We start from the raw sequence: 23,920 nt of genomic DNA on the forward strand, positions 1-23,920 counted from the left end.
TTTATTTTTATGTTGTAAAATCCAGCCATATGGCTTTGGTTCTATTTCATACTTTGAAAGGCCTTCACTGAATAATTACCCTATATTTTTTGCTTATTTGTTTTCATATTTAAATCTTTTGACTCATCTGGAAGCCAATTTTTTATTTTTCCAGATGACTAAGTAGTTATCTTAAGACTATTTATTAAGTCAGTCTTCTTATCATATACTAAGTTCTTTTTTTTTCATATACTAAGTTCTTATATATATTTTTGGTCTCTGTTGTTTCATTGATGTCATATGCCAAAATCACACTACTTTTCAGAACATTTTAAAAATCAGTTTACATATAAATGCGTATAATAAAGCCAGAAATTACTGGCTTGCTTAAGTGTAAGAATCATCTTTGCAGTTCCTATGTTGAATTTATATAATCAAGTTCAACACTATTATCATGCAATTAAGCATTTTGGTTGCTACTTATTTTGGTGTTCAGTATGAACCTCAGGTCTTTTCTTTTCTACTACTTTTAGGAACCATATCTAAAAAGCCAGTTTTTCTAATTTTGTCCATGGTCAGTTTTTTTATCAAATTATAAAATCAATACATGTTCTCTAGAAAATCTGGAAAATACAACACACACCTCCCAGAGATAAACGACCTTTATATTTTGGTGTATTTTTTCTCTATATTTAATAAATTACTATTTTGTAATTGATTTTTCACATAATATATTGACAACATTTTCCTGTATTATATTACATTCTTCTAAAACATGATTTAATGACAAATTCTACTATATGAATATACCCGATTTGTGTAACCGTTTCCCAACTGTTGGACATTTGGGGTTGTTCTCTGTGATGACTATCATCTGTTGATTAATTCCTGCAACAAATGCTTGTTTCAAGCACTGTAGTAAGCTCTGCCTGTATAATGGCGAGCAAAAATAAACACATAACCAGCATTTAGGGAGGTTATTGGGGGAAAAAAAGACATTAATCTCCAACATATATAAAATTACAACTATAGCAGGTGTTATGAAGGAGAGTTTATGGAGTTTTGAGAGTCTATGATAGGGAAGGCTTCCCTGAGGAAAGATAAATCAAAGTTTAGGTGAAAGAAAAGGAAAAACATTCTAGGCAGAGGGAACAGCAGGTACAAAGGCTTCATTGTGGGAGGGAGCATGGCAAGAATAAGGGACTGAAATAAGGCCAATGTGGCTGGAACACAAAGAGCAAAGGCAAGAGGAATATGGCCCAAGCCATGACTGGATAGAAAGGTAGGGGCCAGACTATGAAAGACCTTGTAAGAAATGTAGATGCCATCACACAAGACATATAGCTTTGTCCTTATCCTAAATGCAATGAAAGTTACTGAAGCATATCAAGTGGTAGGGTGATATAATCAGGTTTTTATTTTTGAAAAGATCCCTCTCATTACAGTGTAGAAAATAGACTGGAAGGGAACAGAATGGATTGGGGTAGGCCAAGATTAGGAGGCTATTGTTGCAAATGCATCCAAAAACACTAGTTTAGACTAGGGTGGTAATGAATAATGAAAAGAAGTAGATGGATTCAAAAGATAATCAAACTTTGCCAAAAGATTTACATTCATAGATTAAAATCCCTAAAACTGGATTTATTGGGTCAAAAAAAAAAAAAAGAACACTTTAAGGATTCTTAAATGCATTGCCAAGCTGCCCTTCCGAGAGCAATTTTTGCTTCATTTGTAAATTACCTTGTATCTGTTCCTCTATCAGAATTAAAATTCCTTTAAAATGACTTAATCCATACTTCCTTCATGAAGCCTTCCCTGACTCCCCTTTTTGCCACCTGAACATGTCACTAAACATGTCATTCTTTGAGGCCTGGCTCTTATACACATTTCTACTATACTCCAAACTATGTCTGACATACGTTTACATATCTATCATCTCTACCATACTGTAAGCTTCTGGAGGGTAAAAGATGTTCATAATGACAGCACCTAAAAAAAAAAGGCTCAATATTACACAGTAGGTTCTCATTAAGTGTTCACTGAACGAATGGAATCACCTATTAGCAGATTCTATTGTGTCTGTAGATTTAAGAGGGCTCTTGCTTAAGCCTCTGATTTACTGATTGTTATTTTAAATCAAATATAATAGAGAAAGCTAATAAATTCTGCTACTCAGGACTTCAAATACGTACTAAGTAATTTTTTTGTGGTAAATCATTAAATCTCAGTAGTGCTCCTGAATTTTTCTATGAATTATATCAAATAGGCATCATGTATTCTTAAAATTTTAAAATAGCTTAGCAAAGACTATGAACAAACAAGACTTTTATTAGAGAAATTATTCATAATCTGAATGGTTGGTAAATGCCATAGTTTTCAAATTTTTAGTCATTTCAAACGTATTTAATAGTCCACGGATTAAAAAAAAATAGTGAGGTTACTAAGCAACTACAAAAGTCTATAGAACATTTCTGAATTATCAAGCTGTTATGTTGAAATATTTGATTCATGTTTTACAGTTAGCATCTAGAACATCTAAAATTTTCATTCGCTGGAAAGACTTAGAGAGTGGATTGGCAGAGTTCCTTAGAGTAATGCTAAAGACAAGCAGCTCCCTCTATAGTCTGTTTGGCCTACTTTGTTTAATTACTTGCTTTCTGAACCTCTCACTCACACTCCTCTATTTACTTCCTACTCTGCCTCTCAGCAGGGAAGCTTTCTGAAAGGGTAATTCTGTTTAACTTGGTGCTGAGAAAACTGAGAGAGCCATCTAAGCTCAACACAACACGGAGTTACATCAAACAACTAAGCAAAGTTGGGATGTGGAAACTGACTGGACATCTTCCCAGGTGTGGACCTGGTGAAGTCAAGTGAGTCAGGTCCTCACAATGAAGCCTAAAAAACACGGATCTGTACTTATTTATAACCTTACTTCCCCTCCATTAAACAAGTTACCAAAATGTTGTTATATTGCTCAATATACTGTTATATCAAAACAATGTTCACGACATTTTAAAAATGACCAAAAGACAAGCAAGCAGAAGAGGGTTTTTTTAAAAAAAAAATAATTCCATCACTCACATGAAAATTTAACTGATTCTCTCAGGAACCAATTATCTTCAGTCAACAAGGATTTAAATCTGTCAGGATTTATCATTCAAATTTGAACATGCTATTTTTTTTACACTTTTTTCAAATTCCACAATCTTGAGATGATATAGGACCTTTTAAAACCAAGACAATTTATTTCTTAAATTACTCAAGATATGGCCTCAAAAAACAGGACAACCTGAGGCCAACTGGACTGTTTTCTAAAGCAGAAAAATTCTTTTCATGCAATAATAGAAAAACTGACTAGTAAAAATATAATAAACCAAACATGTCCAAATTCATTAGGTAAATCTGAAGTCGCCACTTTTGGAGGAGAAAATTTCTTCTGCTGCCCCTTTTCAGGATCTCATTTGTAAAGCAAATTCAGTTTTAAAACATCTTGTCTCCAAACCAAGACAAAGAATTAAGGGCTTCCAAAATTAATTACTATATGTGAAAGGCTTAGGTATGGTACTGTATTAATACAGGTTTATTAGGTGTTACAATTTTTCATTAATTTATTTTACTAATTTGTGGATCTATTAATACAGGTTGTACTTTCAAACGGTGTCTTCATTAAAAATTCCAGCATTCAGATTTTTACTACACCAGATTGACCTCCCTTTTATATTAATTATTTTCAAGTTTTATTTTACTGGGTGGACTGGAATAGTCTTCTCTGGGGAAAATTCAGAAGCAGATAATTGAACAGTTTTTAGTTATGTTTAATTAATACTAATTTTACTGGGAGTTTCTGACATGCTAATAATGCTGGTTTGATTTCTGAAAGCTATACTCTCTAAATGTATTCCAGTGACTTCAAATTTTTTTACCTGTAGAAAAAACATTTTTTTTAACATATGAAACTGAACTATACTGACAGCAAATTCAATTTGATAATCCTTAACAAGCTGAAGTTTGGTTTCTCTGTAGCAAGCTTTATATTCTCAATACATGTACAAAAAGTTTTATTTTCATATTCATTTACATTATATATTTCAAGATATATATTTTTTAAAAATTTGGATTTTGGGGGGGGGAGGGGTAATCTACTGTAATATGTCCAGGAGGGAATAAATATTTATTATAAATTAGTTTACATGTATACTTTTTAAATATTAAGAAATGCAAATACAGAATAGTCTTTATTTTTAAAGAATATTTTTTTCATGTAATAGAATTATTGCTGGCTCACAGTAAAATACATTTATTTTCACAAACAAAACTTTCCTATAAAACAGAGCCTGAAAATCACTCAGGGATACATATTTAATGACCTGTGTGGAGAAAGAAAACTATGTGTAGAAAAGTATTCCAATCTTACAAACTGTAATATACAAAAATGCCACAGTATATCCTATGAACATGTCCATTTATAAATTGGAAACCTGGCAGAACAAAGCTATATCAACATCACTCTTATTCCTTCTCTGCACCTGAAGTAAAAACAAACAGTATATTAAACTGAAATTCCAATTAGACACAAAGACAGCACCACTATATTTAAAAGGGCAGAAAATCTAAAGTGTCACACCTTGAACAAATTGTTAACAGCACTCAAACACTGACATTTGTAACAAAGAGAATCCACATGAAAAGATAACTGGTTGGAATGAGTGCTTACGTTTGGCAAAGTAGGGCTATTATTGTGGTTGTCCACAGACACAGTAGTAATAGGATGAACGGTGATTAGCACAAGGAGCATCAAGTGGGAAATGCTATCATCTAAAGTCCCACAGGACAATATACAGCTAGAAGTAAGATCATCCCTTTCTGGACGCAGCTCCATTATTTCACGTAGGCAGATCAAAGCATGTAGAAAAGCAAAACAACGAAAAATACCTCGTAAATTTGGCCACTATCCTATTTATATTACCATAAACCCCCAAAAGCTTTTGAGAAAGTAGCTTCTGTCACCGTTATATCCCCACTTCGTTTTTCAAAATAGTTTTTTGGTTTAAATATACGTGTACTTACAATGCAACTCTACAACCCAACATAAGGGCATTTAAAATGTTTGTATCCCTAAAAAATGTACGTTATTAAGTGAGAGATTTTATGTCGGGCACCGTCAACACGCATTTCATACTTTCAAGGACGCAAATTTCCCTGAAAGCATTGCACCTGAAGACGCCGCCCCGTCCCCAGACTCCGAGTCTGTAAACTAGAGTCACGACCTACACACACAGAGAGCGGAACCACACGGTCACTTCAATGAGAAAGATTATCTGGCCCCAGGCGCCACTCTTCCGCCTACTGCATCTCCGGAAGGGGCAGAGGGGAGCGCTGGTGAGAAGAGGCGACGAAGAGCGATCGACAACAGAGCTGACACTTTCCCACTCTTAAAACCCTTTCTAGAAAGGGGCACTTGGGAGACGCGCTGGGGGAAAGGGTGGTCCGTGGTCCCACTAGCGACAGATCTCAGAAGCAGGGACCTGGGACCCGTTCACGCAGGACGTCGTGCGGCCACCTGGCCCAACCTCCAGGGCCAGAGCTGTGATCGCGGGCGCTCATTTCCCCAGCCAGCAACCCGAGAGTGCGCGTCCTGCTCCCGGCCGCCGCACGCAGTGTAAACACCAGGCGCCCGCCGCCTCCCCGCCGGGGGCAGCAGCGCTAGCGCGGACCCACATTTTTGCGCCTCTTGTCACGCACGCGAGGAAAGACGAGGGCGGAGGGAAGGGAGACGCGGCAGAGCTCCACCGAGAGGGCCGGCGGCGTGCGCGCGTGTGCGAGGCGGGGAGGGCAGCCCCGGCGCCCCGCTCCCGCCCGCGCCCCGCGCCCGCTTACCTGCCGGGGTCGCTCCGAAGACTCGCACTACGGGCACCTTCTTGACAGGGGCTTGGGTGAGGGGGGATTGGCAGATATCCAGCCCCTGCAGCGGGCTGGCCATGTAGTAGTCGGCAGTCACTATCCTCACTGAAAACATGTTCGCCGCCGCCGCCACCACCGCCTCCTTTTCACTAGTGACCTGGCAGTGGCAGCAGCAGCGGCGGCAGCTCCTTCCGCAGCGGCGGCCCCACAGCAGTGGCGGCGCCCCCTCCCTTCCTCAGCTTGTCCCCCTCCCCTTACACACAGACACCGTGAGCGGCGGCGGGCGGGGCGGTGTAGGCACTGTTGTCGCCGCCTTCTCAAGAGCACCCGGTGAAGGGTAACAGGAGACAAGCCCTCGCGCTTTCGTCGGTGCTGCTGCTGGTGCTGCCGCCACTGCCGCCGCCGCCGGGAATCACACGGGCTCCTCGGTCCCAGGCTGCAGCTCTTGTTGCCATGATGATGATGTCACGGACGCAACCACTGGGGGAGGGGAGAAGGTTGTGTGTGTAGCGAAGGGAGGGCGGCGAGTAGTTGGGGGAGGGGACGCGGCGGGAAAGGGAGGGTGCGGGCGGGCTCCTGAGCGGGACACCCAGGCCGAGACGGTGTTTTCTCTCCCTTCCCCGGGCGCGCAGAAAGGGTGGAGGCTGGCGGAAAGCTGGGCCCGCGCCCGACGCAGGGGATCGATGACTCGGCCAGTGGGCACGGCCACCTGGGTGAGGGGCAGCAGAGGGGGGCGGTGGAGTGCCGATGTCATAGATGGGCACGGAGGGGCTTGCGGGAGGGTGGTGCCAGTGTTCAGGGCCGTTTTGGCGGCTGGGCGGGATTGGCCGGAGCTGCGGCGCTCGCCTCGCCGACCGCCATTTCGCATCCCGCAGAGAAGGCGGGGGCAGCCGTGGAGACGGCTTTTTACAAGGTAAGGAAACCCGCCCGCGGGAGGAGGGAGCGGAGGCGCAGATCTCGTGCCGCCGCGGCCTCGCGGGAGGGGTGAGGGCGCGCGAGCGGGGGCTTTGGCCTATAAAAGGGCCGCCTCAGCGTTCCTGCCTGAACGTGCCGCGCACTCCGCCACGCTCTTTTCTTGTTCACGGTGCTGCAGTGTGTGCGCCCGGCTGCGTAATGAGATTTATTCACGCTCCGCTCTGTTCAGCTTTGCTCGGAGTTGGCAGAGCCAGTGCATAGGAATGCCCATACTGTGTTTTCCTCCCCCCCCCCCCAACCCGCCCCGCCCCTTTTCTGCCCTCTTGGTGTAGTATATCGTTCCTTGGTTTGCGCCCCGGGTCGGCAAACTGCGTCCCGGTCGCGCGCACATACAAGTAGGGACTTGTCAGCTACTGACTTCCTTCTCCCTCTTGGAGAGGATTAGCCTTTCCGAGAAATTTTCGGTAAAAAAAAAAAAAGCGATGGAAGTCACCGTGTTGGTTGTGGACTCCCAGTGTTATTCATTAACAGGTTGTGCTAGGTTTTATTATTTCAACACATAAAAGCAAAAGGGGGTGGAGAGGAACCGTTAGACTCAACAACTTTATTCAAAGCGAGGGAGTGAGAGTAGGGGTGCAGTTGTGAAATCGAAGAAAAAGAGGCAGGCTGCTGAGGTGGCCGTTATATTGGAACTGATAGGGTTTTGTTTGTTTTGTATAACTTGGTCACTAATATTGGGCGTGACCTTGAACAAATAATTTGGTTTCTTAGGGACTCAGTTTTCTCTTTTGGGAAATGAGAGTTTCACTTAAAAATCCATAAGAGTTTCTTTCCAACAAGAAGATGAAGCAATAGGAAGCAGAAATCATGGCTTCAAATTCGAAATATGCCCCTAAATTAGGACCGTTGACTCATCTTCAATCTACCCAAATTAGAGATCCTTATTTCACACTTGTGTTATACAGGTCTTTTAATGGGCAGTAAGTTGCTATTTGAAGTGGTGTGAGAGATCCTTATTGGAAACCATTGTGGTTCTTCAAATAGAAAATCAAAAGGCTCAAAGGGATAGATCACTGATAAGAAGCTGTCTGTAAATTCCATAACATATAATACTAATAAGAATTTATGCTCCAAGGGATTTGAGACTGATTACCACAGTAAATTAGCCTGCAGTTTTCATCCTCAGAGCATGATTATAAAATAGGTGGCAAGATTTCTACTAATATACAGGAAATTGCCTAATAATATTTTTAAGAGGCAAAAATCTCTTAAATTGATTTAACTCTTAGAAGGCTATGGAGATGATTTAAAAATAGGACTACCGCGTTAAAATGCATTTTCTGGCAAAATAAATATTTTGTACAAGTTGAATGTCAGATGTACAATGCCAGGATTCTCATAGCATTCTCTGGCACTAGAGTGTTCTTTAAAGTTGAATATTTTGACCCTTACTAAATCACATTTTGGGGGGTGGAGCCTAGAAGTCTTTATTGTTAGCAACCCCACCCACCACTGTCATCATTCTAAAATAACAAAATTGAGGATCACTATACTGTATTATAATCAAGCATGTAATATTTAAATTATACCATTCCTAACTAGAAAAGGGTAAAAGCATCAAATTCACAGATTAGCTATTTCTGGAAAATGGTTTCTTTCCTTCTACTTCTTGAATCAACATCATTTACTTTTAGAAAAGGCAGTTGGAGATTTTATAAGGTTCAAATGAGATAATGTATGCGAAAGTATCATAATAAACTGTTGACATTCAGAAGTTTAACTCATCTAAAAACAGTAAAATCATTTGAAATTGTCTTATCCAATACAATGTGAAAAATCCAAAATTGAACTCTAGATATGTTTAAAGCATCTCCTTTTTGGTTGTTGCTGTTGAGTGGCTTCTATTTGCCAGGTGATTTGAGATGGGAAACACAGCAGACATGATCCCTGCCCCTATAGAGGTTATACTCTAGCATCTTAGAAATGTACCTATGTTAGTCATATCAGTTGACACTTTATTATCTCTTCTAGTTCACTGACCTGTGCTCATCATGTACTGCATGCCTGTAGTAAAAGCCAGCCCAGCCTCCTGCACCAATACTGTTCAATGTCTGTTAGCATCTGCCTGTTAGCAATTTATAACCTAGAATAGAAGGCAATGGCTACCATAATTTTTTGGCAGATGCTGTAAGATGGGTTACTCAACACTCATCCAACCCCTATAAGTTGCTTTTTTGTACATCAGAAGCTAGAAAATTAAAAATTAGTTTCCAGACTCCCTTGCAGCAAGAGTGTTGGCATGAGGTGAGTGATGTGCTGGTGAAGGTTTAACCAATGGCTGGGAGGGGAAAAGACCCTGATTGACTTGTAGAACTGGCAGTTTTCATGGTGTGAATACCCCTAAGCTACCAAAGTCACTTCACTGAATGTGGAGTTAGTGAGAAGATGCTAATGATAATAAGTTGGCTTTAGCATATCACTACATATGACCTACTCTCCAGCAATCAGATGCACCCATTCATGATGTGGTTGTGAAAGTGAGCAATGTGGTACCTCAACTAATGTCTCAAGGAGATGGGATTTCCTGGCAAACACCATGGTGGAGGCGTCTGGTTCCTCTGGGTAACTGGGGAGGAGTTCTGACATCCCTTTTTAGAGTTATAGGTGCTGACTGGCAGGTGGTGCTGGGCTGGGTTTCCACTAGTACAGCCCTGTGATGTGAGATGAATGTTCTTTCTAGTTTGTTTTTTCCTGGACGTTGTTTCTATATATGTGTTATCCATGGTGTGGTTCTCTAGCCTCTCGGAGATCTGTGACCTAAATACTGCCCTTTAACTTATTTCTCTTAAATTAGTTCACTCATGGCAAGCTGCATAATTTGTGGGGTTCAGAGCACAATGAAAAATGTAGGGTCCTCTGTTCAAAAAAAAACAGGACAAAAGTGCCATAGATACTAAAATATAAAGCTTTTTCTGTCTTTTGTCATCCCTCCCTCAACTTGTCATGATATCTCTATTTGTTTTTTAATGTCGTTCTAAGTGAAGAAAAATTCCAATTGTAAATTACTAGAATGAATTTTACCATTCATTTTTATATCATGCAATGCCATTTATAAATACAAATATAAGAGCATTTAACTCATACATGGAATCACCAAAATTACACGTATTTCATAGCTTTTGCATGCATGCACATATCATGCTTATCAGAACAGTGTAAATGCTGCACAAAACCAACTCGACTTTTGAATTCCCTTATTGATATGCACACATCCTACCAACCTGAGTAAGGAAGAACTGAAAGGAAAAGGAACTATTGGCTGCCCTACGATTCCTCTTCCTTCTATATCACATTTTCCGTGTAAAAGGTAATACAGGGAAGTAACACACAGAAGTAAGAAAGGATATGCTAGGGCTCCTTAGTCATTTGTATTTCTTAGGCTGCCTTCTTTCTATACCTGAAGCCAATTTTGGTTCAAATGGAAAGCACAGCTTCTTGGAGTTGTCAGTACCCCTATTAAATCAGTCATAAATGTAACATGCTTGCCTTGTACTCATTTCGTGACTCCCAGGGTTCCTATATGTTGTAGTGTCACCAGAATCCTGCACTTATGAGGCATCACGAAGACTGTAAGCAAAGGGGGTGATGAGGAATAAAGAACACACATATTGCCTCTTCTGTTTGCATGTATAATCCTTTGTATCACTGGACCTCACTTGTGAAACAGATGTTCAAACATAAAGTTATTAAGATGTTCAAAATAGTGGCTACAGAGCATTAAACCGAGCACTGGGCCCTATTGACCACACAGTTGACATGCCCATGAAGTTAACCCTGAGCTCTGTGTTTCTCAAGGGGCTTCTCGGTATTTTGAATGAAATAGTTCATTGTGCAGGATATTTAACATCCCAGGCCTCTGTGACAGAATGCCCCCAAAGAGGAGCTGCTGCTCTCCACTGAACTAGAGTAGACTCCACTGTCTGCAGCTAGGAACCATAATCATTACAGCACCAAGAAAGGTCATGTGCAGTTTTTGATAGTGATTCTCAAGCAGAACAAAATACATAGTTAAGTTAGAAAGATGTAAAAACTCGTATGCCTGGAAGAGCAGAAATATAGTGACCTCCTCCCCCCATTGCCAGAAAAATGATACCACCTACACTGGTGATGAAACAAATATTTGGGATGAAAGTTTAAAGATGATCAGTGGGTCTTCTATGTCACATGCATATAAATGGTAATTGACTCCAGATAGACAGCAATTTCTGGTAATTAACAAAAAGAGCAGAGAACCACAGAAAAGCAGTGGGGACCATCTACTTTCATTACCTTTATCAGTTAGCTGATAGGGGGAGGGGGGAAGCCATAAAAGAAAACTAAGAAAGTTGTCATTAGAAACTATGGTACTTCTACTATATTAGATTTTGAGCCTGCTTTCATTGTGTCTTTATTTTTTTAAGTTTTAATTCTTGATTTAAGAATATTAACGTCATGCATATTAAAGCTAAAGCAAGATATCCCAAAGCACTGTGTTTCCTTTATCTCTATACAAATAGCCATGTGGAGATTAAAAGCTCTAGCTCTGTAGATCTGGTCCTGCCTTTGCTAACTCTGGACATAAGTTTTCTCCTCAATAAAATGAATATAAAAGTATGTTATCTTAGGTTCTAAGTCTTTTCACCAAAAGTTGATTCATTAAAAGGTAATTTTACCAAAGAATACATTTGTCAAATAAATTCAAGGTGAATATTCTGTAAAACAAGTATTTGGTACTGATTCTTTGGTAAATTAGTTTTTATCAAAAGCAATTGTTTTCCATCTCTATTAGGCATATTATAAGGATTAAATGAAATATTGCAAACTAAAAAGTGCTTAGCAAAATGCTCAAAAAATCTTAGCTATAACCCCTACAACATCCTGACTTCAAGTCTTGCCCATTCTTTCTCCTGAATATTTCCATTCTTGTCCTAATAATTATTGTCCTTCTGTAGGTTTAACTCCCTTTAGGTGGACATTGCAATCATTTATTTACTTGGTCTCTAGGCTCATTCCCCTCCAACTTACTTACCTCACTACCGAAAGGGTGATCTGTCTACCACATAAATTTTAACTTATCATCTACAATATAATGTTTTATTTCACCTTCCTTTCCATTTATCCTTTAGGACCACTGGCATACTCGTAATTGCTTAAATGTACTTTTTTTTTTTTAAAGCGTCAAATCTCTATGCCTTTGCCTTTCTAACTGGAATATCTCTCCCTTTCATGTCTCCTGTCAAAATTCAATTCTTATTAATCTTTCAAGTGTTAACTAAAATGCCACTTCAGTGTAAAGGTTTCCTGATTTCTCCAAGCAGATTTAGGTGTTCTTTCTAGACTTCCATTGCTTTTTGTACGTGCTTGTGCTATAACTCTTAGATTATTTAGTTTGTTAGTTTATCTGTCATTCTAACAGACTCTAATGTCCTTGAAGGAAGGGGCCATATTTTTCATCTTTTATATACTAACTCCAAGTATAGTGCCTGGAATATATCTTCAATATTTGTTAAATTAAAAAATTAAAAGTTCTTTTTACAACCCTCTCTACCACCTTCCTACCACACATCAGTTTTACAGCTCAGGAAGCTGAGGCCCAAAGAAATCAAGCTTTTTGGTGAGAACCCATGACTTATAATTTCAGATCTATTACTTTTATTTCTCTGCTGTAGAGAATCTTCTGAGTAGCATCTATATACTAGTCAGTTCTCTTGTAGGAAATAGCCTGTCTTGTTAGTGTCTCTCCATTCATCTCTAACCAAGGCATAGGCAGAAGGACATAGTAATTTGACAAGGTTTTCTCCCTTATTCAGTTAATTGGCTGCTTTTATTTGTTTTTTAGTAAATTCAGTGAAATTCAAGGTAAATTATTCTTTGTGTCATTCCTTTCCTTTACCTTCATAGAACTCAGTTTTCTTAACTATTGTATTTAAATGTCTGATACATTTAGTTCAGTGGTCCTCATCCAGGGCAATTTTGGTTCCTAGGAAACATTTGGTGAAAATCTGGAGACATTTTTTATTATCACATCTGAAAGAGTGCTACTGGTATCTCATGGGTAAGAGTTCAGGCATGTAGCTAAACAGCCCTCAGAACAGGAAGAATTATGTGGTCCATGATGTCAACAGTGCCAAGGATGAAAACCCTGATGTATTCCAAATTTTTACCCAGCCCTCCTTCCAGTGCCTTGCCTATATGAAACCATGATGGAAAACAAACTCATTTGCTTCCAGAAGGGATTGGGAGCCCTAAGTAATAAGTACAGTAAACTCTGGGGGCAATTGCTATTAACTCCATCCACTCTCAAAAGACTTTATGCAGGTTCCCCCAATTTACTCATAGTACCTGCCTGGTGTAAGAAAGTCACATAAATATGTGTTGCCTGAATGGTTAATAAAATATTTTTTGGCTAAAGTATGGGGTTTTCTTTCTTTTTTAAACCAAAGGGAAGTCAAATTAATCATTGTGGTAGGAGATGAATTTCTCTCATCTTTTTAATCAATTAATTTTCTCAGTTACAAGGAGAAGCAAAACTTGTTAAAAACAACTCTCAACTCTCCTACTTCCATAAATTATCAGTAATAATTTTAAGGGAGAGACCAATGAGCCTATAAATTAAAGATGATGTTTTGGGAACAAAAAATGAAAGAAGCTTTCAAAACAGAGCAATATTAGAACTGATGCTTGAGCTCTCCAGGACCCTCATTTAAATTACTTATCCAGAATTGATATTGGAGCATTTCCAGTGGATTATGGCTAGAAAGGAAGAGACCAAACACACACAGAGTAAGGTCAGACTGAGTTCCCAATTTGATCAAGATACAAAAACATGGTGTCTACATGGAGCAGCATATCTCAGTGTAGTTTTCTCTGGCCCCAAAGGCCCCACTGCACTTTTCTCAGCTTAAATCACATTCCAAGAAAATGTTCACTAATAATCTTTGTTATTGACAGTGAACTCTTCTGGGTTTTGATCCTCATTTTATATCCTTATTCCACGGGCCAGAGAAGACTATTCTCAGATGTGTAGATATAGATTGAACACTTAAATTTCCTTACTTTCTCAGTAAAATGCATTTCTGCAATCTTAAATGCATGGCACAGAAAATATGGAAAGTCATTAACAAATATATGGAACACTCAGTCCCACCCAGAGGCAGTCATTATTAACATTGTAGTCCTAGAATAAATTTAGCAATTTATTCTTTTAAAAAAAAACTTCTAGAAATATATTGCATAGTGGAAATAATGTCTGGATTTTTTGTTTGTTTATTTTTTGCTTTATATTATAGAAGAAGCATTTCCCATGAAAATTAAAATTCTTCACATTAATTTTTTTCTTTTTTAGAGAGAGGGAGGGGAGGAGAGAAAGGGAGAAACATTGATTGTTACTCCACTTATTTATGCATTCACTGGTTGATTCTTGCATGTGCCCTGACCAACAGTCAAACACGCAACCTTGGAATATCGGGGCAGTGCTCTAACCAACTGAGCTGCCTGGCCAGGGCCATAGACATTATTTTAACAAATGCAGACTATGCTGTGCTGTGGACATGTGATAGTTTACTATTTTCCCCCTGTTGGCCAACAACAGATTATTTCGTGTTATATATTATTACAGATAGCCTAGTGAGCATTTGTTCCATTTTGGATTCTACACTTATTTTTTCAAGGAACTTGCTTTATAGTTCCAATACCTGGAACTATATCCAATTCCTGGTACGAGCCATGTTGCTCCTCTCCAAAGAAGAGAGAATTGTATGTGATATTCTTTCTGCCTGGTTTGCTCTTCCTTTCTCTACCTCTTTTTGCTCAGTTAGTTTACCTTTAGCTTTTAGGTCAAAGATCACTTCTTCAAGGAAGCCCTCCTAAATTCTATATTTGACTGTGGGTCTCTGTTCCATACTCTGGTTGTAGTGTTCCTTTGTTTCCATAACACCTACCTCTGATTATAGTAATATATTTTGTTGTGTATTATTTGATTAATTTCTCTTTCCCTCCTTGGACTAGAATACTACAATCATCTGGGTGAACAATGATTATAAGGCTGTTTACAATGCATTCTAAAGCCAATTAATGTGATCTCATTCACATTACTGACAAGATAGGTTAAAGCTTGAGATTGAAATACAATTAGTCCAAAATACATATGTGGCAGGCATTAGGCTAGGTGCTGGGAATACATAAGTGAAGACAACAAGCATGATCTCAGCCTTCCTGGTGCACCTAGTCTAGTTTGGCAAACTTTTTCTGTAAAGGAACAGATAAATATTTTTGGTTTTTCAGGCCACATGGTCTCTCTTCATAACTATTCAACTCTGCTGATGAAACACCAAAGCAATCATCAATTCATAAATGAAAGAGTATACCTGGATTCCAATAAAACTTTATTTAAAAAAAACAGACAGGGGAGTTAGATTTGACCCATGGGCTTTTATTTACTGACCCCTGGTCTAGTGAACAAGACAGCCGTTTAACAGATCATTTGAGATGATGAATACTTCAAAAGAAAAGGACAGAGTGCAATAAGGTCACACAGCAGAGCTGTCTAAACTAGTCTAGGGAGAGGAATAAAGGCTTCTGCGAAGAACATGATTTAAGGAAGAAGGGAGTTATCTGGATAGAAATAGGAGTAACAGTCTCAGTGAAGACCTAAAGCATGGAAAGAGCAAGAACAGAAAAATTTCTTAAGCTCAGCAGTTGATAGGGAGTGGGAGCTGAAATTGCATGAAGATATCGAAAAAACAGACTCAGAGTACTGAAAATTTTCAGCACCTAATACTTCCCTAGAGAAAGTGTTGCCAGCTGGAAAGACTGAGAGGGAACACTCAGTGAGGCGTAGTGGTATCAGGAAGTTTAAGACCTTTCAGATACTCTAGCCTCCTCTTCCACCTGGATGTGTAGGATATGTAGGTTGCGAGATATTATCCTAAAGACCATGGTAACCTTAGAGAACTGATAGACTTTCCGATGAATAGAGCTGAGGGCCAAGCACAGGGTGAAGAGGAGTTGTAGGGTAGAGAATGAAAAGGTAGTGAAGGAATCTGAAATAATAGAGATAGGAACACATTGCTGTTGTATACATATGGTATATAGTAACTGCTCAATAATTTTTTTAAAGATTTTATTTATTTTTAGACAGAGGGGATGGGAGAGAGAAAGAGAGGGAGAGAAGAAATGTCAATGTGTGGTTGCCTCTTATGTACAACCTACTGGAGACCTGGCCTGCAACCCAGGCCTGTGCCCTCATTGGGAATCGAACCAGCGACCCTTTGGTTTGCAGGCTGGCGCTCAGTCCACTGAACCTTACCAGCCAGGGCACCAATAATTTGATAAATGAATGGAAGAATAACCATATGAGAATTCAAGAGGGAAAAGGTTTCAGTAACAAATTGGTTAATAACTTTGCTGGCTTAAAAGAGCTATTGATCAAAGCTGGCTTCCTTGGGCATCTGGGAAAGGTGCAGGTTAAGTCACTCCTTATGCCCTAACACAGAATAAATCTGACCTCTATTTCCTACCTCTAGGAGAAGCTGGCATGGTTCTTTTCTTCCCTGAAGATTTCAATGAGTAGGAATAGGGACTTTTATGTATCAGTACATGCTTAAAATAACTATAAAATTAGGATAGGAGCAAAATTTTTCATAAATTACAGTGATACCAGCTCAACTATTATCTCCTCTCCGAGCCACTTACATTAAATATGTGTATTTTATTACTTAATTCTAAACTTTTTGTATTGTCATTTTTACTTTTTATTAACTTCTTGTTGATATCTATAAACTCTTATGTTATAGATACTGTGGGTGATTTTTAAAAATGTAAGATGTGGCTCTGGGCTCAAGCATTATGTAACTGACCAACAAGTTATAAGCTTCTTGACATTAGGAATCATATTTGACATTTCCTTCTTTTTTCCTTGCACAGTATCAGACGTATGGTACTGCAGAAATAGTATTTCCCTGCCCTCTGCATTGCACCATTTGGTGACCATCTAGTCACTTCTATATGACTTGGGCAAAATATGCTGCTTTCTGAGGAAGACAGTGGCATTCTAAAGGTATCAGTAATTTCAGCTTGTTGAAGGTGGAGGTTCTTTGTGTAAAGTTCAGCCTGTCAGTAAATAGCATGCCACCCCATTCTTTTAAGATTATAAGAAACCTTTGAATGTGTGTATTTTTATACTTAAAAAAAAAAGTATTGGGGAACTGTACCCACTGGTCTCACCAGATGTTTTAAAATCAGAGCTGGGGTAATGAGTAGTAATTTATTTTAAAAACATTTATTTTCACAAATTTATGAGAGCAGGGAACTGAGTTTTTCTTGCCTGCATTAGCAGGTAATTTCACTTCAGTAAAAACCAAGCCTTAGGATGAAAATGTGAAGCAGAGGTTCTTGCCAAGTTTGAAAAGTGGAGCAAAGATTTGTCTTAAGAATTAAAGGCAACCTTACTCACTTTTGTAAAGCTGCTGCTTTTTTCTGCATTAGTATGAACTGTTTTTAGACTAAAAGCTCACAAGTAAGGCAGAAGCATTCCCTCTCTAGACTATTTAGTTGCCTTTACTAAGCCTATCCAAAGTCTTTTAAGACTAAATTTATTAAAAACTGTGACACATGACTTAGAGTCTTCTTACTTTAACTCCTGTCTTCATCCTGAGTGAATTCATCACCCAAGTAGACAGCCCACCAAGCACCAGCCTTAAATTTCCTTGACATGCTTGTCTCCAGTGATCTTGAGCCATTTGCTTCTATTGTCACACCCTGGAACTTGTCATACACACAGCGTTTCACCTCTAACCTTGTAAATGCAGCCTTCACATTTCCTGGTCAGAACTTGCATCATGGCTCCCCCACTGTTACTCCCAGTGCAGCGTCCTCAGTTTCCTGAACCTCGTTTCCAGTGAGACTCTCCCCCACTCTGCTTCAGCCTTTCACCCTTCTCAGATTTCTCTGGCTTGGGACCCCAGTCCACAGAATTCTCTTTCTTCTCCCCTATCAGCCTTCTCCTGACCTCACTTCCTTTGATCTCCTGCTGCATTCTATTTTAAATTACTTAACCACTCTTTTGCCAGGAACCATATTTCCTTTGCTCTGTTGGTGTCCTATCACTCACCTGGCAAAACTCCAGCTCTTAGTGGGTTCCCATACCCAGACTGCTGAGTGCACCCAGACAGGAAAAGTAACATTGCTGTGCAGATTAGCACCTCATACTGCACATGCGGGGCCACCAATTTCAGCTGATCACTCTCCATATTGTTGGGAAGGAAAGGTCATCCTTATAATGTATTAGTCTCTACCATCTGAACCTCATATTCCATTTGCCAAGGCAGAGAGTTATAGGTTTTCCTTTGTATACCAAAAACTAGTCATAGGCTTAATCATTTCAGTTATCGTTACCCTCTCTCTGACTTTCTAACTTTGCTTTTGTGCCTACTTAATCTGTTTTGGGGCTAGTTCATCCAATAAGGTAAATTTCTGATGTTTTTCAAATTAATATTTGATCAGTCAAAAAGAACATGTCTCAAATATAATGGAATGAAATGATAATTGAAGGAAAATCACTCCTAGGGATATTTACCCTTTTCAGAGAGGCTTTTGCGAATCTTAGCAGTCTCTAGTTGTTGTAACTCAGGGCCAGGGGCCTTAGGCTCAGCTTCCTTTCGTTCTTGCCTTTCCCAGCTTCTGCCTTCCCTCATCTGACGACACAAAATTTCTACAAAACATCCTTTTATCCCCTAAAGTAGCAGGGAAAGCAGTGCTATTTGGTTGGGGAACACTTGTGGGTAGTGTTTGGCAGTGTAGCATACTGGTTAAGAGTTGAGCCGCTCCAGCCAGTTTCCCTGCTTACCTGCTCTGTGACTTTGGGCAAATTACTTTCTGAGCCTCAGTTTTTCCCATCTGTAACATACAGATGATCAAACTGGTACCTACCTCACAGTGTTGTTGTGAGGATTGAACTACTTATGTTACATGAGTTGATAATACCTTAGAGCTGGTAAGCACTCAGTATTAGTCATTATTTAGAAACAGCTTGTCTATTTCCTAAAACACATTTATTCATTAACAAAAAGAGAATAATGATGAAAGGTTGTCCATTGATTGCATATAAAAAGTAGGCTTTAGAATTGCAAAAGACCCAGGAAATTATTTAGACCATTGGTTCTTGACCAGTAATATGCAACAAAATCACTAATGAAGTGTTGTAAACACTTACTAAGGCCTTCCCTTTTCACATCTACCAAATCAAAATATCTGCAGGCAATTCCAATGCAGTCTTCCTCACAGGAATCACTGGAACTTTATGTCTTTAATTTTTATGATGAGGAAATTGAGACTTAGAATAAATGACTTGCCTGTGACCCCACAGTGTAAGTGAGATCCTGGTCACCTAGCTCCTTAAAAAGTATTCTTTCTATTTTTCTATATTGCTTGCCAAATACATTAATTTTTAAAGACATTAATATGGTAGTTTATCCTTCTTTGAGTGATATCAGGAAGAATAATATAGGCTTTAAAACACTACATTATTCAGCATTTAATTTAATTCAAAATAACAAAATTTATTTTACAATTCACACAGAGAACGATTGCACATTTACAATAAGATTTAAAGTGAATTTGCAGTGCTTTTCATGTGGACATTAGTCTTTGCCACAATGCTCGCTGCTAATTAGTACAAGAAAGCACTGTGTGTGGCAAGGAGCTGCTCAGCCCAACCTCACAGATTGACAGGCAAACAAATGCTTTTTAGAGCAAGGTAGCTATAGAAATTAAACCCTTTAAAGCTCTCAGCAATAAAATACGCATTTCTTATAGTTAGGATTTTTTATTTTACATTTTAAGTTTTTTTAAATGTGTAAAATGTTCTTAGATTTTTTTTGCAGTCTATGAACAGTTAATGCAGAAAAATCAGTGGTTATTAGGTACAGTGTTCTTATAGCTTTACTGATTGGTAGATTAAAAGTCTAAAAAAATGTAGCAAAAAAATTCTGAGTTTTTGTATTTGGTATTGGGCACCATGATATTGTATCTCTTAAAATATTTTTTATCCATAATATAGAAGAATTAAAAAATATAGAACTTAAATGTCAACTTGTACAAATTTGTGAAACAAATTAAGGTGATAGGGCAGAAGCAAAAAAGTGGAACTCAGAATAAATCTACCTCTCAGAGTGGATTTATTTATATTTCACTGTATTTGTTACTACAAGCTTATTTTCAAGTACGCGTTTCTTTGCTAGAAGTGATAAATGGCTGCCAACCCAACTTCTGATTCTTAGGCAACTACATTTTATTAACAAACCACTCATGTGGACTTGGTAAATCTATACACAAGCCCCTAAAGAAGTCCACTGTCCTAGATTCCCATCGACCTGTTATTAAACTGTTGCTTCTACTATGTCTTTGCCTGATTCCATACCCTTTGCTGTATATTTTATCTCATGTTCAACCTTTCGGTGTTTTTACTTGATGCTTATTTTTGGCTTCCTAGCATTTGATTCTCTGGTCAACTTGATCATCTTTGGTTTAGATTCACCTTCCTGTTCCAAACTGCCAAGATTTAAACTTGATTCCAGCAGTTTGGAAATTCCTGGCATAGCCACTGGCTGCTCCCTCAAGGGAACCAGCCCCGAACACAACCCCTGCATTATCCACATCCATTTAATTATCTGTTCAACAGATTTTACTCATCACTACTATGTGTAAGGCACTAAACTTCAAGGGAATACAGAAGATTCATTCATGACAGAAACCTCCTAAAAGCTCTTAAAATCTGGTAGGACAAATAATACAAGTATACAGTGATCATTTAAAAGGTGTGTGTTTGACTCTTATGAAGTATGTATACAACAAGACATTAACAAAATCTTCAAATAGAAAGATCCTTAACCAGCAAGTTAAGGGGCATGGGGGACAAGGGAAAAGGACCAATAAGAACCTGAGATGGTTTGTCGTGGATTTAAAGAGATTGAGAACACTGACTGGTATAACTGGACTTTGAATGTAGGGTAGGATGTACTCCATGGAAGAAAGACATTCCAAAAAGTGGAACCAAACTAACAAGAGCAGAAAAAGTAAGTTATGTTCAAGAAATATTCATCCAGATTGGTTGACAATATAAGGAGTGGAAGAAAACCTAGGAAAATGGTTGGAACCAGGTTATGGAAGACTTTGAACACTGCGGAGTTGAGAGTTGGCAAACATGTACAATGGAGTCAGAAAGTTTTGAGTAGAATGTGACAGTTGGCTTGATTTAGTAGTGGTATACAGCAAGGTCTGGTAGTGAGGAGGTAGGCAGGCAGAGACTGCAGACGAGGAAATCAAGTAAGAGACAATGCAGTACAAGTATATCTTGTTTTAATAGGCTTCATTTCATTGAGCTTCACAGATGTTGCTTTTTTCTTAAAAAGAAAAAAATTGAAGGCTGGACCCTACACCAGCAAAAAGGTTAATGCTTGCGTTACTGTGATACTCATATCATTGTGGTAGTCTGGATCCCAACCCTCAATATCTCTGCAGTATGCCTGTAATCTAAAGTAGGGAGGGCCTGGAGGTGAAGACATTCTTCATTTCCTTAGGTGCCAGGTACTGGTGATAAAATCAGGACTAGGTCGTCCTTGTCATTGAGGGACTTTTAGTCCAGTGAGATGTTGATCTCTTAAAGGCTCCTAGAGAGGTTTCTATGCAAAATTTTGGGACCACTCTGACCCTTGCCCAGTTACTAAGGTCCTCTCATAACAATATAAAGTATTCCCCACCTTCTAAAACTACTTTCCCATTTTATGAGTCTGCTAAAGCAAAAGTACCCCAACCACTTGTATTTATAAACAATTTTTTTAACTTAAAACAAGACAGGAACATGACACCAGACAAGGCGAAGAAGATGGCTTGTGCTTTAAAGAGATAACTGAAGATGATGTGGAGAAAGAATTGGAGGTTAGCTTAGGGGCAAGAAAACCAGTTAAGAGGTTATTTTAATAATCCACCTGCTTGATTCTGAGGGCCTGAACGAGGAGCTCTGGCACAACTGTAAGGGACACTTGTTTAGAACTGAATCTTGAACAAAGGGACTCAAAAACATAAAAAAAACTCTGCTTACCTTGTCAGACTTAGAGGTAATGCACCTACGTCATTATTTGGAGCATAGTTCAGTAGCTTTCACATAGATTCTGTGAGCTCGCTCGTAAAATCTTGTTTTTGCTCTAGTTAGCCCAAATTGGTTCCTAGGCTTACAACTAAAAATCTTTGGCCCTGTATGTGATGTTTGAGTCATCTGTGGATAACCAGGTAGAGACTGGTAGTTGGAAATATGAAACTAGGATAGTGATTTTTAAAGTGATGCATCAGCATCAACTGAGAACTCGTTAGAAATGTAAAATCTCAGGCTTCACTTCAGATTTACTGAATATGAAACTTGAGAAATGGGGCCCTAGCAGTCTGAATATTAATAAACCCTCTGAGTAATTCTAATGCATGCCATAGTTTGAGAACCAACCGAAATAGAGCTTAGAAGGGAGATCGGGAATGGAGATAAAGATGTGTGAGTCAAATGTATGATAGTTGGTGTTAGGAGAATGAATAAACTCCCAGAAGAGTGGAAGAGAAAAAGCGAGCCTCTTAAAAAGACGAAACAGAAATTGAGGCGAGTGCAGTATAGTGAGGGCGGGGAGGGGGGGTGCGGTGATTTAACTGAGGGACCAGGTGATTCTACAGTATCAAGTGATGTACAGAGGCCAAGATGGATGAGGACAGAGCCAAAGACAAAGGATTGACCATTGTTAGGTTTGGGGTGTCATTTAGGAGATAAGTAGTTTAGATAACAAGAATAGGTAGCAGAGAGCAGAGGCCAAAAAACAAGGCCGTCTTCTGCAGCTGGTTGGAAGTGCAAGAGAGGAAGTTGGGGTAGAAAGACCAAGAAAAGGTTTTTCAGATGTTTTATTTAGCTTTTGGTGCGTAACAAACACTCTGAAACACAGTGGCTTAAAAGAGTAATAATTATCATTAACATGTCTGAGAGTTGACTGATGTCAGCTGGCCTTGCTTGTGCATCTGCAAACCTACTAAACTGGGCCCTATTTTCCTTACTTATCGTCCTCCTCCCAGGACTATATGGCTTGTGTGGGCATACCTTTGTCACGGAGATAGAAGAACAGTTTTAAGAAGACAAACAGAACTACACTCCAGACTGACACACTGGCACTTCTGCCTCATTCTGTTGGCCAGAGCAGGTTATATGGCCAAGCCCAGACTCAAGGGAAAGGGAAATAGAATTCACCACCTTAGAGAAATTCACCACCTTAGAGAAATGGCAAAAGGCAAGGGTTCATGGAGGGATGAAGAATTGGGACCATTAAATCATAGTAAGGATGACCTGATGGTTGAAAGTAAAAGGGAAGGAATGTGTACAATGAAGAAAATGAAGTAAAGAGAAAGATCATTACTGTAGGTCAGAGAAGTAACCTTTGAAAAGAAAGAAGGGCACTTCTGAAAATGGAGAGAAAGGGAATTTGACTGAATTAGATTTAGCAGATTAAAATACAAGATGCCCAGTAAAATTGGAATTTTGGGGAAACAATGAATAAGTTTTTAGTATTAAGTATGCTCTGTATAATATTTGGTAGGCTCCCAGTATATAGTTTGCTATTTATTATTTTAAATGTCATTTAAATATTTCTGTAATGCAGTATTTGGGGCATACTTATATTAAAGTATGATTCCTTACTTATTTGAAATACACATTTACTTGAGCATCCTGTATTTTATCTGGCAATCCTACTTTGGGTGGACTTTAGATAAACCCACAGTAAGACAGTTAACAAAGGGATAGAGAGGGCATTTGGGAGTTTAATCCTGGAAGAAGTTCGGAGCAGCTGTTGTGGACGCCGCTGCGTGTGGTGGAGGGATTGCTGAGCAGTAGTGAAGGCCCACTTAACAACAGGCAGCATGAGTGTTCTTGGATTAAATCAGCAGTCATGTTTCACTGCTGGGAAGCAGTAGTAGTAACAGATTGCTGGTGCAGGCAACCACCTCATTTGGTTTCAGCAGGAGAAGCCTGGGCAGGAGTTTGGGGCACAACTGAAATGACTAG

General features: G+C 39.1%; 1 protein-coding gene across 3 annotated transcripts in view; it reads right to left on the reverse strand.

Moving 5' to 3' along the window:
• Nucleotides 1-6,336, reverse strand: part of REV3L (REV3 like, DNA directed polymerase zeta catalytic subunit) — a 171,622-nt gene extending 165,286 nt beyond the window's left edge. The window contains exon 1 of one of the 3 annotated variants that reach the window (XM_036024572.1): nucleotides 5,857-6,325. In XM_036024572.1, coding sequence (XP_035880465.1) covers nucleotides 5,857-5,995 — 139 coding nt within the window. In that variant the 5' untranslated portion in view covers nucleotides 5,996-6,325. Of the gene's footprint in view, nucleotides 1-5,856 lie in introns of all 3 variants that reach the window. The other 2 variants (XM_028509048.2, XM_036024576.1) reach the window with 2 other exon arrangements.
• Between the last annotated feature and the right edge of the window lie 17,584 nt (nucleotides 6,337-23,920).

Source organism: Phyllostomus discolor, chromosome 4, assembly GCF_004126475.2.
Source record: "Phyllostomus discolor isolate MPI-MPIP mPhyDis1 chromosome 4, mPhyDis1.pri.v3, whole genome shotgun sequence".
NCBI lineage: Eukaryota > Metazoa > Chordata > Mammalia > Chiroptera > Phyllostomidae > Phyllostomus > Phyllostomus discolor.